Source organism: Mustela nivalis, assembly GCF_964662115.1.
Source record: "Mustela nivalis genome assembly, chromosome: 5".
NCBI classification, from domain to species: domain Eukaryota; kingdom Metazoa; phylum Chordata; class Mammalia; order Carnivora; family Mustelidae; genus Mustela; species Mustela nivalis.
Window position 1 is genome coordinate 68,696,632 of NC_139024.1, and position 16,546 is coordinate 68,713,177.

At 36.8% G+C, this 16,546-nt stretch overlaps 1 protein-coding gene across 2 annotated transcripts in view; it reads left to right on the forward strand.

The window, feature by feature from the left end:
• Positions 1–257: 257 nt before the first annotated feature.
• The window catches only part of MED23 (mediator complex subunit 23), a 45,613-nt gene continuing 29,324 nt past the window's right edge, over positions 258–16,546 (forward strand). The window contains exons 1-11 of one of the 2 annotated variants that reach the window (XM_082730394.1): positions 258–600; positions 983–1,014; positions 1,171–1,258; positions 4,170–4,294; positions 5,272–5,383; positions 6,911–7,009; positions 7,615–7,716; positions 8,372–8,441; positions 9,719–9,831; positions 11,527–11,622; positions 12,176–12,193. In XM_082730394.1, coding sequence (XP_082586520.1) covers positions 553–600; positions 983–1,014; positions 1,171–1,258; positions 4,170–4,294; positions 5,272–5,383; positions 6,911–7,009; positions 7,615–7,716; positions 8,372–8,441; positions 9,719–9,831; positions 11,527–11,622; positions 12,176–12,193 — 903 coding nt within the window. In that variant the 5' untranslated portion in view covers positions 258–552. The remainder of the gene's footprint in view (positions 601–982; positions 1,015–1,170; positions 1,259–4,169; positions 4,295–5,271; positions 5,384–6,910; positions 7,010–7,614; positions 7,717–8,371; positions 8,442–9,718; positions 9,832–11,526; positions 11,623–12,175; positions 12,194–16,546) is intronic. The other variant, XM_082730393.1, reaches the window with a different exon arrangement.

Consider the following 16,546-nt stretch of genomic DNA (forward strand, 5'->3'; position numbering starts at 1 on the left):
GGTTCCTGTCGTCAAGGAAATCGTGGTTTCAACTCCTGGCTCTGGAAAGTCAGCAGCTCACAGACACCAACCAGGTTGACCTAGGTTGCAGGAGGGAGCTCTTGTCCCTGCCTGCAATTCTCTGGGTTCCAAGCTTCTTTCCTTCCCGGCAGGCAAAAGTATTAGTCCAGAGCAGGAAGCAACTCCCGCTCCAGCCGGGAGGTGGCGGCCTGCAGCCGACGATGCCTAAGCGTGACGTAGGCTCAAGGCTCCACTTGGGGGCGCTCTCGTCTGACTCGGCGGGCCGTCCTTCCCCGGCAGAACCAACGGGCTGAATCCTGGTTTCTTCAGGTTTCATTATCTGCGCGCACCAGACGCTTTCCGGCTTCCGTGTGGGCGCCGGCGGCTAGCTGGGCCGGGGCGGGGGAATCCTCTTCCGCGGGACGCTTGAGAGAAAAAGCAACCCCCGCGAGCGGAGGTTTCCTGCGGGCGTCTCCGCCCCCCTGCCGGCCAATTCCCGGAGCTCGGGCCTCACCCGGGCCGCGCGCCGGGCGTCCAGGGCAGGCGGGGGCGATGGTACAGATGGAGACGCAACTGCAGAGCATTTTTGAGGATGTGGTGGTGAGTGGAGTCGCCGGGGATGCGGGGCGGTGGCTGCCGAGGGGAGACCCCGGGAGCCCGACCCCCCCCCCCTCCGCCGACCCCTCTCCTACCTTTCCTTTGTCGTAACACCTAGTGTGCCTGCCGGGGGTGAGCGAGTCCCCAAATGCTGTCAAATTCAAAGTCGCCTTTCAAGTCCACAGCGCCCTTCGTGACAGGCCAGGCCGGAAGTGATATTTTGTGCGGGTCGGCGGTTGAGGTGGCCTGTCCTGTATTATTATTACATTGTGATAGTTTCCTCAGGGAGGTCCCTGTTTTGTTTGTTTTTTTCTTTTCTTTTTTTTTTTTTTTTTTCTGTTTTTAACATCGCTGACTTTTTGTTTTTGTGTTTGTTGTTTTACAGAAAACGGAAATTATAGAAGAGGCTTTTCCTGGGTGAGTTGTCTGTGCGTGGCACAGTAAGTGGAAGTGTGTCTTCGTCAGATTTTACCAAGCTTTGTCTTGGAGGTAGCTCAGGTCCATGAGCTATTTTGGTTATGTGGAATGACCCTTTTAGAGCTAGTAGCAAATACTGTGATTTTTGTTTTTTAGAATGTTTATGGACACCCCCGAAGATGAAAAGACAAAACTTATTAGCTGTCTGGGGGCCTTCAGACAGTTCTGGGGAGGTCTATCTCAGGTGAGTACTGCGTTGTTACCACATTCAGCCGAGGGGTTTTGACGCTTTCTTTTTTACATTACTTTGATGTTGCTGTTAGGGTTTTTCCAGAAAGGGAGACGGACACATGTCCTCATTTGTTGTTTGTATATTCTGGTTTCCATTTGTTTCAATTTGCATTCTTTTATTTTATTTTTTTATTAGAAGATTTCTTCTTTTTTTTTTTAAGATTCTATTTATTTATTTATTTATTTGGCAGACAGAGGTCACAAGTAGGCAGAGAGACAGGCAGAGAGAGAGAGAGAGAGAGAGGAGGAAGCAGACTCCCCGCTGAGCAGAGAGCCCAAAGCAGGGCTTGATCCCAGGACCCTGCAGTCATGACCTGAGCCGAAGGCAAAGGCTTTAAAACCACTGAGCCACCCAGGTGCCCCTGGAAGATTTTTTTTTTTAAGATTTTATTTATTGGGGCACCTGGGTGGCTCAGTGGGTTAAAGCCTCTGCCTTCAGCTCAGGTCATGATCCCAGGATCCTGGGATCAAGCCCCAGGTCGGGCTCTCTGCTCCGCAGGGAACCTGCTTTCTCCCCTCTCTCTGCCTGCCTCTCTGCCTACTTGTGATTTCTCTCCCTATGTCAAATAAATAAAATATTGAAAAAAAAATATTTTATTTATTTATTTGACAGAGAGAGAGATCACAAGTAGGCAGAGAGGCAGGCGGAGAGAGAGGAAGAAGCAGGCTCCCCGCTGAGCAGAGAGCCTGATGTGGAGCTGGATCCCAGGACCCTGAGATCATGACCTGAGCTGAAGGCAGAGGCTTAACCCACTGAGCCACCCAGGCGCCCCTCAGTTTGCGTTCTTCCAGTGGAGAACTGGTAGTAAGAATTCAAACTGATGACAGCACAATGTGAGGTGTCTTTAAAATAATCTCCACCGTGTTACCTTCCATAAAACCATTTTCATCCTATTCTGATTTATTTGGTGCATGTGAGAACAGCTCTGGTAGGGATTGTAAGGGATATAAATTACATTAATTTACTCAACAAAGCAACTAGCTAAAGCATTGATACAAAGATATTTTGGTTAAAGATACTATAGTAAAGAAACAAAAATGCTACAATAAGGATACTATAATAAAGATACAAATGTATTCTTTTTTTAAGATTTTATTTATTTGTCAGATAGAGAGAGTGTGTGTGCACAAGTGGGGGGAAAGGCAGGCAGGAGGAGAAGCAGACTCCCCACTGAACAAGGAGCCAGATTGGGATTTGATCCCAGGACACTTTGATCATGACCTGAGCCAAAGGCAGACATAACTGAGTGAGCCACCCAGGCGTCTCTACAGAGATACTCTAACAAAAGTGAGGAAAGGAGCAGTAAAACTTAGTAACAAAGAACAGTCACCAGAAAATGTATACATGAAAAAGACAAAATGTATGATCCTTAAAGAGCTGGTATTCAGTAGTCTATTATCTTTTCATGGTGTATTCTTGGTAGGAAAATGAGAACTGTTTGCATTTGAACCTCTGGTGGTAAGACTTGCTACTCAGACATGGCTCACATCATGGCATACATTCATTTTTTTTAAATCTTGTTTTAATTATCTTCTAATAGGTAATCTTTTTGTATGACTCCAGATGCAAAAGGTACCAAAAGGAGAACCCAATGTATAATCCACCTCCATCTCCCTTAGCTTAATTACTGCTCTTTTTCATATCACCAGCCAGTATCCCCAGTTTGTTGCCTTCTGGAAATATTTTACACGTATAGGATTCCAGTTTTATAGAACATTCATATAATGTGTTCACTGTTCATTAGCATCTTTTTTTCCTCCTGTTCATTTCTGAAAGTAATTCTACATCAGTCCATTGAAAGTTACTTCTGCCTTCTTTTTTACAGCAGCAGAATCTATTATGTGGCTGCACCTTCCTTTATTTAACCAGTCCCCTACTGACTGACACAGGTTATTTCTTAACTTCTCCACCTTCAACAATAATATAATGAACAATATTATGCACAGGACATTGAATAAATTCCTGGAAGTAGTATTGCTAGGATAGAGGGTATGTCTACTTATAATTTTTATAGAAATTGCCTAATAGCTTTCCATAAAAGTCAGAGCAATTTATACTCCTCTAGCAGTGTCTAGGGGTATCTGTTCCCTAGGGTCTCACAGTAGGGTATTCTTGAATTTTTTGATGTTTGCCAATCTAAAACAGAAATTATATCTCATAGGTTATTTTGCATTTCTTTGGTGTTGAACATCTTTTCAACATATTTTAATTTTTTAATTAATCCATTGAACATTTTATAAATTAAGGATGGCCCTTGTTTTCAAGAAGTTTGTATTCTAATGGGGGAGCCAGGAAGAAAATAGCTATTTCTAAATCAGCAATGTACATTCAACAATAGCAGTGTCTGAGAGACAGTAGCAGTGCAGACCAAGGGGACATGTAGGTTCTTCTTGAGGGCATCCTAGAAGTAAGACTGAAGTGGGGACTATATTTTGGTATCAGATTTAAAGCTATACAGGTCTAGAAGTTTAAGATGTCTTTGGATTCACAATTGAGCTCTTAGGGATTAGATTCACACAATTCTCATAAGGCTTATATACTCATAGTGGATTTTTCCCCCCATTGACACATCCTTGTTAGAGTTTTCTGTTGACCATGGGTATATTAATAAAATCTTACCCCTTTTGGAGGTCCATGTAATAAATATGGTGGGAGTTTATAGAACTGTATGATTTTATGCTTAATATAACTGAAACACTAAATCTGAATTTTTCCATTTTTTAAAAATTGTTTCCGTCCTTTACTGTTTATAGTGGAGTATTTAATTCGTAGTCTTGATACACTCCCAGATGTAGTATTAGGTATTTGTCAGTTTTAAAATGTCACTTTAGATCTAAAGTGTAATCATTTTCTAATTTTCCAGGAATCTCATGAACAATGCATCCAGTGGATTGTTAAATTTATTCATGGCCAGCATAGTCCTAAAAGAATTTCTTTTCTTTATGACTGCTTAGCAATGGCAGTGGAGACTGGTCTTCTTCCACCCAGGTATGTTTAATGCCAAATATGAGCAATCCAAAGAATTTTTTTAAATTAATATTTGGAAATTGATCTAGATGGTTGTTATAAAAGGATGAAGGAATGAAGAAGGAAGTTAGGCTCAGCAAATAATCCTTCATAAAACCTCAGGTTTTAGTTTCTAGCATATAGTATTCCTAGAATTGTATACTTAAAGGCTCAAAACCAGTCAGGCTTTGCCTTTCAGTCCAATGGCTAGGATTACATAAAATTTTATTAACATTCATGGTTATGGCGGTTGACTGAGCTCAGTAGGCAGTTTTATCTCAGGGTCTTGTGATTGCAATCTGATCGTGGTTATAGCTGTAGTTAGGACAAAGGTTTCCCCATTCATATATCTGGTGGTTGATGCCTGACTCTCATCTGGGCCTTGGCCGGGCCTATCAGCTGGAACCTACATAGGCCCTGTCCATGTGACCTGGACTTCTTCACAGCACTATGGTGTCAAGACCAAGCATTCAAAAGAAGGCCAGGCAGAAGTTGCATTATCTTGTCCTGGGGGTCATAAGTGTCCCTTTTGCCATAATCTTAGGCCTGCCCATGTTTAAGGGAAGAGAACGTCAATACTTCTCCCACTTCTTCATGGGAGGAGTATCATTACCACCCTTCAGAAGAACATGTGGGATTGAAAGTCTTGTTGCAGCCATCTTGGAAAAATGTAATCTACCACAAACTGATAGATGGTAAACATTTAATCAATAGCATTTGGTAAATTTCTTTCTAGTAAAAATATAATACTATTTAGTTCTATTTTGTGTTCTATTTTTCACACTAATAAAACACATAATATACTATGTATGTAATTTTTAAAAAGTATTATTGAATAGTTATATACCTTTCTGAAGAACATTATGACAGATATAATATCCAGAGTACACAGACCTTGGCTATTGGAGAACTTGGCAAAATTGTGTCTTGTAACTGGAATGGGTATTCTTATTTTCTAGGATGGTTTGTGAATCCCTGATAAACTCCGACACACTTGAATGGGAAAGAACACAACTTTGGGCCTTAACATTTAAACTGGTTCGGAAAATAATTGGGGGAGTGGATTATAAGGTATTTTTTCCTAATTATAAAAAGTAATCACTTTCAGACATGAGTAATTTTTCAGTGTGTATCTTAATTTCTTATGTAGTAGTATCTTATCATATGCAGTAGTATCTTAATTTCTGATGAGAGAAATGAAATGGAAGTGTTTACAAAATCTGGTTGTTGTTGTATTTCCTAAATTAATTTAGGAAACAAATTTTCTAAACAAATTTCCTATATTTGTTGTATTTCCTAAATTATTTTGTTGTATTTCCTAAAGGGATTTAAAATTGCTTAGTGTTTCCCACAGCTTATCTGCTTTCCTCCCAAAAGTCTTTAAAATGCAGATGGCTAATATATATTTATGATGAATAGAGAAGTCACCAGGCAAACCCTGGGCCCCTTCATCCCACAGATTGAGAATGTGGTGGCCTGTTGCAAATGAAAGAGCTCAGAGCAGGGGTGTGTGGAACTGAGAAGTGTTGTCGGCATCAACTGATAAAGGGAGAAAGTCCTGCTTCACTTCTGCTTTGACCTCCTTTGAAGACATGTCCTTCAGCACTTTCTCTTGAGCCAAACTAACAGCATAGCATATACTCTCTGTGTATCTTAATACAACTCAGGATCTTCCTTGCTGCACAACATTCTCCTTCATTCAAATCACTTTTGTTGCTGTCCTTTTTGAAATAATTGCCAATGCTTGACCCAGTGCTTTATGTCTCTATTTTCTCTAGTCTAAATGACTTAACTGGTAATTACTGATTTGAATTATGATTTAATACAAAATTAAATCTAAGAAGTTGTTTGTTTTGTTTTGTTTTGTTTCTCCCCCACCTAGTTTCCTTAGCAGGTTAACATGAAGTTTTTACCTTCTTATTTGTATGGTGCTTTATAATTGTTTCTAATTCCTGTCATGTCTATGTTTTGTCTCTTTTTTACAAGATTGATCACACAGTTTATACTCAATAAATGCATGTTGAATGAAATTTCTTCTCCATGTATCAGATTCCTCTCTGAAGTAATGTAACTGATAATAGATTAGCAGAGATGACCATTTAACAGAATAGCTTTGTTGGATAAGTTAGAGTAATTAGGTATGTGATGAATGAGAAGGGGGAATAAAGTTAGAATATGACAAAGGGAGTGAGCAGAAGGAATCACCTGCCAGAAAGTTTAACATTAAGGCCCATGTCTGAGTATTTTCAAATCCCGTTCAAATTATTTGCCCCTCAGCCCAATTTAAATGTTTTGGACGATTGTAAAAATGGAAACTCTTGTAATGTGAGGGTCCAGAAAACGGAGTGTGGCAAGATTAATTTTTATTTGTAAGGGACTTCTTTGTTCATTCATATTGTTAGACATTCTTTAGAATTCTGTTTTGGAACATGACTCTTCACGGGCTAATGTTAGGGACTTGAGTGTTAGCTTTGATTGCAAATGTGATCTGGGAGGTCACTTTTTTCCTGAGCATATAAGTGTTGAAACCTTTAGGTGTTTTAGCTAGGACAGGGGGCACTACTTAGTTTTAATCTGTGGGTTTTTTTCTTGTAACAGGGGGTTCGAGATCTCTTAAAAGTGATTTTGGAGAAAATCTTGACAATTCCCAATACAGTGAGCTCAGCGGTTGTACAGCAGCTTCTAGCAGCAAGAGAGGTAATTTAGATATGTCTGCAATTCATTGATCATAACCTCAAAAAAGTCTAGTTTTATATAGTTTTGTGCCTTTAAAACGTAGTTTGTGGACTGTTTGTGGACTGTGGTAGTTTGTGGACTATTCCTTTTGGGAACTTCTACAAAAACCACTTGTAGTTTTAAAGATGCTGTTTTGCTTGTATTATATTTCAGAAAAAAAATTTTAAGTTTTGATTAAGTCATGGTTTTTAATTAAGAAAATAACAATATAGACATTCAAGTATTTTTAGCTGCTATAAGGCTTTAGCCTATAGACTGCTTAAAAGTTCTTTGTGTTTTATAACTGATATTGCAAGAATTACTACTTTGGTCTGTTGCTTTCCTGTTAGAATCTGTCAACATTTAAAGCAATGTTACTTAGTAACATCCATTTCATTGTTCATTAATCTCCATTTTTAGAGAGTCTTCACATATAAATGGACTTTTTATGCTACAGATTAAGCCCAGTAAATCCATGAAATAATATCTTTGCTTTTAAATATCTTTGTTGTTGTAACTGTTGCGTTTAAAGAGCTTATATGTGGAACAAACCAGGAAGAATAACATTGCTCTTTTATTTTTCTTAGGTTATAGCATACATCTTAGAAAGAAATGCCTGTTTATTGCCAGCCTACTTTGCAGTCACAGAGATTAGGAAACTATATCCTGAGGGAAAACTTCCACACTGGGTAAATATGATATTTTCCAAGTTTTTGGTAGAAATTCTAATTAAAAAAATAGCTATATTGATCTTATTTTTGTGTGCCTATCTTTAAAATGGTCACTTTTATCCTGAGATAAAATGTACTTTTTTATCGTTATAATGTGTTTCTTTTATTTCTCTGCTATCCTGTTAAAACAGTTTATTGTCTTTTTGTTTTTTTCTTTTTTGTAAGATTTATTTCTTAGAATGTGCCTGGGGTGGGGACAGAGGGAATGGGGGAGAGAAAATCTCAAGCAGACTTCCTATTGAGCATAGAGCCTGACCCAGGGCTTGATCTCACAGCACTGAGATCATGACCTGAGCCAAAATCAAGAGTTGGATGCTTAACTGGTGGAGCCACCCAAAAACCCCACGACAGTTTCTGTATCATGTGTGAAAATATGCCAGCTTCGTGAAATATCACAGGATGTGGTAGTATTATTTGTCTTAATTTAGAAACAGATGGACTGGGAAGGAATTGTTTAAAAGAAAGTAAAAGAGGACTGACTTTTGAGTAATTTTTACATGCCAGGTATTATATTAGATTTTTACATGCTGTCTCATTTTACATAAATGATAGTTATATTAAAAGAAATCTTGATTTTATTTTTATACTTACATATTTTTTGTTTTGTTTTTAGTTACTTGGAAACCTGGTATCAGACTTTGTGGATACCTTCAGGCCCACAGCAAGGATAAACTCTATTTGTGGTAGGATTATAATTTAAGATATACAAAATAGTACCTGGTTTTTAGTGAACTATTCAGCATTGGCAGATGGTATCTTACACATGTTTTGGTGGTTTGTCATTTTGGTAATTTGTAGAAGCTTAAATAATAGCCATTTACTTGTTTTCAGGTACTTTGTTTGCACAGTATAGGGAGGGGAAAAGCAACTATCTTGCCTGAGTCTAAGCTTCAGATAGAATCATTCTAGAAGATACATTTCCTGGTGATTAGAGGGAACTTTTAATAGAGCTAGTAAAGCACCATGGAATATCCAGGCAACTAGAAGTCTCAACTGACCATTCCTCTGTGGCCATAGTGCACAAGACTATCAGGCTTTTTTAAGCTCATTCCAATTCACACTTTTGCTCTGTACTTCATTTATTTTCTTTTTCGTTTTTCCATGTTTTATTTCACTCTCAGAATTTGCTTTTAAAAACAAGCATGTGATTTCGCAATTTATGCAGTGCCCACTACTGTGTGGGTATATAGACCATTTTTTAGTCAGTGACCAAATTTTGAACACTTCTTGTGAGTTGGGTGCTATTTTAGATTGGAAATGCAAATATAAAACAAGCAGACTCTAGACAAATAGTTTTCAGACTTCTGGCTTTTGTGGCTGAATTGAGTGGATATTGATATCATTTAATTTAATTCTGGAAGTGATGCAGGTTTGAGAAGGATGATGAATTCAGTTTTAAGATCTGTTAAGCTTGAAGTCCCTGGGAGACAGCCAAGTGACAGTATTCATTAGGCAGTTGGGTATATGAGTTGATGGTCATATGCTACATCTGAACCTCTAGGAACATCATGCATAAAGTCAATTATGGTGACCCTAGACTAGAGATCTGTGAACTTTTTTTTTATAAATAGTGATCCAGTAAATATTTGAGGCTTTGTGAGCTATACCATCTGTTGCAACTATTCAGCTCTGCCATTAGAGTGGGAAAGCATCAGTGTCCCAATAAGACTTTACAGAAATAGGTGGCAAACTGCATCTGGCCCATGGATTATACTTTGCTGATCATTATCCTATATGCTTGGACAAATGCCAACATTTTTGAGTTTTGAAGGCCTGTAAATTGATCTCCAACCATCTGGACTTAAAATAATCAAAGAAAATTCCCAAAATTTATATCTGATTACAACCTTTTTAAAACCAGTGCCTGATTCAGAATAGATATTTATTAAATATTCATAGAGTGAATGAAGGACTAGGCATTTGTGTTTACATTTACTTTAAAACATTTTCTGTAATACAGGCCGCTGCAGCCTTCTGCCAGTTGTAAATAACTCGGGAGCCATTTGTAATTCATGGAAATTGGATCCTGCAACTCTTCGTTTTCCTTTGAAGGGCCTTTTGCCATATGATAAGGTATGTTGATAAATATAATGGAACTTTGGTCCATCTAACAGTCTTCATCCTGGATTATATGATGTGTGGTGCTAAATTGTCTCTTCACAGAATGAAGAAGTATATATTTAATGAAAAATAGTTTATGGTTTATCATATGATTCTCATATCCACGTATACCTTGTAGTTTGTAATATTGGGTGTTTATGCTCCAGTTGGTCCCGACAAAGCACTTAGATTAAGAAAACTGAATCTTTATAATGGAAACCTTTTTATTTTTCCTTTGCAAAGTGAGGACCAAAAATGAATTTGCACTTTTCTTAAAATTTGAAGAGTGTGTCTCTCCTTTGTTAGATTTTTTTAAAAATTTTTTTAAGTTTTTAAAAAATTTATTTCAGTAGTCTCTATGCCCAGCTTGGGGCTCGAGCTCAAGACCTCAAGATCAGGAGTCACATGCTCTTCTGACTGATCCAGCCAGGTGCCTCTATTGTGTTAGAGTTTTTGAAGGGAGGTTGGAAAACACGAAAGTGGAGTAGAATATTCTCAAGAGAAAAAAAATCTCCAAGTATCGATAAAATGAAGCATGAAATAAAGCCACAATGAAGTTTGATATATTCATTATAGTATCTTGGGAGTTGAAATAGTTACAGAGCAGGGTATGAGGAGGACTAGAGATTTTTCATGTAAGTGTTTTGTGTCAAAAATGATGTACAGAGTGATTAGGAAACTAGTCCAGAAGTGAGGGAAATAGCGAAACTAAGGTCACAATCCTGGACTCTTGGCATATTAGTTTGCAAAACTTGGGACTGTGAAAAAGTGGTAAACTAAATGGAATTTGCAATTATCATGATAGGAATAATATTGAAAACAGATCAATTCATTATGCACTTACTGTATGCCAGCCACTGTTGTAAGAACTTTTTTCAGTAGCCCTTATTCTCAACTGTCATCTTAGTATCTCCACTATACAGGTGATGAAACAGAGACACTGAGCAGGGTAGTAACTTAACTAAGGTTCTATGTTTCCAAATTGGTAGAATCAGGATTTGAACTCAGTCTGATTCCAGGATCAACACTCTTAATTAACCCCTGTACTATAAGTCAGTCATCCTCTCCAAATTTGGAAGTAGTGTTTGGTTTTTTACACTTGTATGAAAATGATTGGAGGGGCGCCTGGGTGGCTCAGTAGGTTAAACCACTGCCTTCGGCTCAGGTCATGATCTCAGGGTCCTGGGATCGAGTCCCGCATCGGGTTCTCTGCTCTGCAGGGAGCCTGCTTCCTCCTCTCTCTCTGCCTGCCTCTCTGCCTACTTGTGATCTCTCTCTGTCAAATAAATAAAATCTTAAAAAAAAAAAAAAAAAAAGAAAATGATTGGAAACTACCTCCTTCCTCTTTGGTTAGATTTCTGAGCAGAAAATCCTTTCCTTACAGTGATGCTTAAGACTCTTCCATGACAGTAACTAAAGTCTTTCTAAATCGAGCCTCTATATGAGCTTGGGCAAGTCCCTTCACCTCAGTTATATCTCCTATCAGTTGAGGGGTGGGATCAGATTAACTGTAAGCACTAAAATCCTATGATTTTTTTCCACTAGATACTGCCTACTGTGTGAAGGTAACAGGTGCCTTTAGCAGATTTTTTTTATCCCAATTTCAAATTATTTGAATTAACATTTACTTTGATCTTGAAGCAATAATTTTTTTTATTTTCTTTAAAGGATCTGTTTGAACCACAGACTGCTTTGTTGAGATATGTATTGGAGCAGCCTTATTCCAGGGATATGGTCTGCAATATGCTAGGTTTAAATAAGCAGGTACTGTACTATGCTGGAAACCAAGTAAATTCTGCATAGAATCTGCACTATTCTTTTCTCTTTTCTTTGCTAGAGCTAACTGAGCAAAACAGTTAAGAACTATTCAGTGATTTTTTTTTAATATATGGTTTTTTAAACAATGTATTGTTCCTACCATTTATATATTGCTTTAAAAATGTTTAAATTAAAAAGAAGATATTTTAAAAGTTGGTTTATTTTGCATTGCTTTTTTTTCTATAAGGCCAGTTTCAAGTATACCTTTTGCCAGAGAAACCTACACATGACTTAACCATAATTTTTTAATTTTTTTTTTTTGTTGTTGTTGTTTGGGTGCCTATTTTTTAACCCTTGGTATCTTCAGCTTGGCCTGACTGCTGATTTTTTCCCCCCTTTTTGGTATATGTTTATTTTTGGTGGTTTAACATGTGGGAGGGTTTGTGCTGACTCTGGGTTCCTTGAGGCTGGCCTCATAGTCACTGTTTTGTCTTTTCTTTTTTTCTTCCTTTATTTTTGTTCTGTCCTGTCTTGTCCTGCCCATCCTCCAATGCTCTAGACCTTGAACATTGCTCAGGTATGTTCACAACCTTACTGTTGTATTGTGACTAACGATACGCTGGCCGCTTTGTAGCCACTGATTCCATTTAGAAAATACATGTATGGTCGGGGCTTGAAATTGGCAGGACCATGCTGAGACCAAGGCCACTAAAATGAATTTCTTCTTGGGATATGAGAGTTGTTTTTGGTGGATTGTTTTTGGTTTTGGTTTTTGGTGTTTGTTTTTTTATATTCTTTTTTTTTCTTTTTTCTTTTTTCTTTTTTTTTTTTTAACAAAGAGACAACACCTGGCACACAATAACGCCTGTCACTTTTTGATGGGTTGTTTTTCCTTCCCACTCCATTTTACTTTTTTTTTTTTTTTTAAATACTTTAGGGCCAAAGCTCGCCTTGTGGAATTTTCAGAGATGGAAAGATGGATGGTGGCCTTTATCTTTCCAGATTATTAAAACATAAATAAATAACATCTATAAAAGTACTTATGTTGCTTTGCCTTAAAACAAAAACAAATTAAAAACAAAACAAAGAGGAAAAACTTTAATAGAGATGCATTATTTTAAAAGTTGGAGTGGTAAACTTTATGCAGGGAAGGTTTTTTTGGAAACATGGGGATTGACTAAGAAATGTCACACTCTTAGGTGACCCCACACCTGCTTGACAAACACCCTTCTTTGTCAGTCTTTGCCAGAAGTGTCCTCCTCCTAGAGTGGGCTCCTTGCAATTGAAGCTCACCTGTAGTGGGAGAAAAACACTGTGGCCAAACTTTATAAACCAAACTCTTATACGGTCCCAAGTCTGTTCCAGGACTTTTCACCTTTGAGATTTTAAACAAAATAGTGGTTCCAATTATTTTTGTTAAAAATTTTTGAGCCCAACATATTAAAATAGACCAGCTTTTTGATTTTAAAAAGACGTTCTTGTCTAGGTTATATAAAATAGCGTTACTGTTTGCAATACTATAGTGAAGGTTGTGCCAGTGCTTCCATTTATAAAGCCCTATTTTTAAGGACATATAGCTTGGCCATAAAACTTGCTCAGTGTTGAAACTTTGCATGCCAAACCTCACCCTAGTAGCAGTATCTCTTTTATTATTTTAAGTTTTTTCTTCTGACAAATTTACCAAGTTTCCTTGTTTGGACAAGCCTATGTACATGTGAAACTGAAACTGCTTCACACTACAGTATCTGACAGTTACTTCATATAACCTGTCAATTTAACATCTTAAATACCAAGTCATTAATACTGATCAACTTTCACTTGAGTTAGAGGTAAGTATTTAGTCAACTTTGAAAGAATGCTTCATGCTATGTCTTAAAACTAATTTTTGCAATGAACTTTAAGTCATATTTGACTCAATTTTTTTTACAGTTCGGTGGATAAATGTACCCGTGGTCATTCAAGCTGCGAGTACCTTCCCCCAGATATCCTTAGTTATCATTAGCTTTTTTCACTTGGGATGCAGCTCTTCTTAAAGTAGAAATTGACAAAACAATTCATAGAAGAGTATTTCTGATTTGATTATTTTAGTAACAAGTTTCAACCTAAAAAAAGTTTATGACTAAGACATAAATCCATAAAAAATAAAGTTTATAATGGAAATGCTGACAGAACATTATAAGTATTGGTCCCACTGTAAACATTGTCAAAAGCTCACAATTCATCAATAATTGTTTTGGTAGAAAACTCTGTAGTGAATGAACTTGTAGATGAAAGATATATGCTGAATTGACTTGATATATTATTTTTACCACCTAGAAAGTAGAGTAGAAAATGAGAATACAAAGTATAAATATATGATTAAAAATAAACAAGTTATCCTATCACATCTTTTATCATTACAGAACTATATCCTGCACTATACTTTCTTATCCTTTCTCTAGCAATGCAATAATTTACTTAAAGCTTGAACCCTTTTAAGAGCTGTCCATATTGCATTTTCCAGTAGGAATTGGGCTATATTTTAATCTAAAGTCGGTCACATTCATAAAGTCATAAATAGCCCAGTTCTGTGACCATCAAGGTGGAGTGTTCACAGTGGAAGAATCCTGTTTTGTGTCTTTACACAACTTTGTGTTCTTTCTGCCAAATAAGAATATTACAAAACAGATGCTCCTCAAGCTCTTATGTGGTGGTGTGTAAACTTTGGCTACCCTGAGACAGTAAAGTACTAGACTAATCACTTGGTTATTTTTGAAAGGCACCATTGAAAGTGGTATTCACTGGCATAGGATTCCAATTCTAATTGGCAGAGAATATGATAAATGGCATACAAAGGGATTTCTCTTCCCAACTTGTCCTGAATGGGTGTTGCTCTAAAATTGATTTCTAGCACTGAAATAATGATTTGAAATTAACTTAAGCCCACCTAACTACAATATGTTAAAGTTTTACCACAAAAGCAGTACCAGAACTATTAAATCAAAATTATCAGGGCCACTTAATATAGGATGTGGTTATTTAGACTGAAAAGCATTACCATTTCTTGTTTGGAATAGTGGTGGGAAAGAATCAGGGTCATGAGTAGAGGTTAATGCTGGTGTCTCAGTTAATGCCTGTGCCTCATTTTCAGCTTTTACCAAAGCTGAAAAATAAGTTTCCAATGCAGTTTGAGCTATTATGCAGAAGTTAAATTGTTAAAATATTGAGCTTGGATTCTTATTGTTTAAACAGGTTTTAACTAAATTTGCATATAGATATGATGTAAACTAGCTAGTTTCACTTACATGCCTGTTGCCTTGAAGACTTAAATTTACAAAAGCTTCAGAAAGCACATGGTAAATAGCCATAGACAAAGCATCCAGTGGCCTACCAAATTACCATAGCCTAGTGATTGATACTTAATCTTCATTAGATTATTAAACTGCTTTACAAATTTTCATTTGTTCCACTTTATAAAATAATCTACGTGGTGGAGAATATTAATTTTAATGTGCTTATTTTTTAGTGAAGTAAACTAAAGCTAAACTTACCTTCAAGTAGTTAACACAGATCATTTTATATTTCAGCGGGGTTTTTTCTTTTTTTTTATTTTTATTTTTGTACTAATAAAATTGGCGAATAAACAAAGAACTAAGCTATCCCAAAACTCAGTTTGAGAAATATCCTTGGCTTTAACCAAAACACCTGGGAAACATAGAGTTAATCCTGATAGATGTTCTGCCACACTCAGACACCAGGGCATTGGATGCCATAGAGATTCCAGACTCATGTAATTCTTAACAGAAAATTTAGAGGTAATTTAAGTTGTGATATGTATTGAAAGATCATCAGCTTTAACTGTAAATTTCCCAGTCCTTACTTTGTCAAAATCTTCATATTTTTGGTTTTCCTCTTTAAATTGTTAACTGTATGACTATTACAACACGGTTAAAGATATGTAGGTAAACATTTAGTTTTTAAAAATAAATAACTAATACTAAAAAGGAAAATTCCAAAACGACTCAGGTGCTAAAAACCAATTTTATTTAGTTTGTTCTTTTTTCCTGAAGTAGACTAACGGAAGACCATTGTGGATGGAGAAATAGATGACAAATTGGTTAGTTTCCAAAATAGAGGCAAATTCCCATCACTAATGAAAAATTCCTACTGGAAATCCTGGCTTTACTTCTTTTCACAAATTTTTCTGACTCTTGTATACTTTGAATGATTTCACTCTAAATTTGTGTTGTCTGACACATTTCTTAGGTTGTTGGTGGTTGGCAGAACTAGTGAATTTCAAGCCCTGTACACAGTAGTTTTGCATGCTGATTTAAGAAATAGTTTGTAGTGTTGTCTGTTGCACTTTGCTCTGCTTCATAATGATAATTACATTTGGAGGGAAAGTACTGTAGTCTCAACTGGTGGTGTTAATATTGCTATTTGTAAACTTGTAATGTGGTTGAACTGTGATCATGGCATTGTGTTTTTGGAAAAACTATGAAACAACCATTGATGCTTACTGTTTTGGATAGATGTTTGTTTTATTTGCATGCTTTAAGAAAGTGCAGCTATATTGGAGCTTTACAAGTTTGGAGCTGGCAAAGAGCATGCAAAAGAGGGGATGCTACTCATTATGTTTTGTTTTTTTTTTCCAAATCCGTCCCCATTTTGCATTTTTTCCCTAAATTTGAAGAAATCATATCCCTTTTTCATGGCAAAAGACTAATAATCATGTCTAAAGTTTAGAGGGAAAGCATCTGTATTAGTAATTGCATTCACTAGAAAGACTTCCAACTGCCTGGCCATTAAGTCATATAACATATTTTATAAAAGAAATATGAAAATGGCTTAAAATATGGCTTAACATATTTCTTTTGGTAAAAGTATATTTTTTTAAATCACTTTTAAAAGCATAAATCTTTTTGCCTCTAGAAAGGGAAGTTGCATTTTC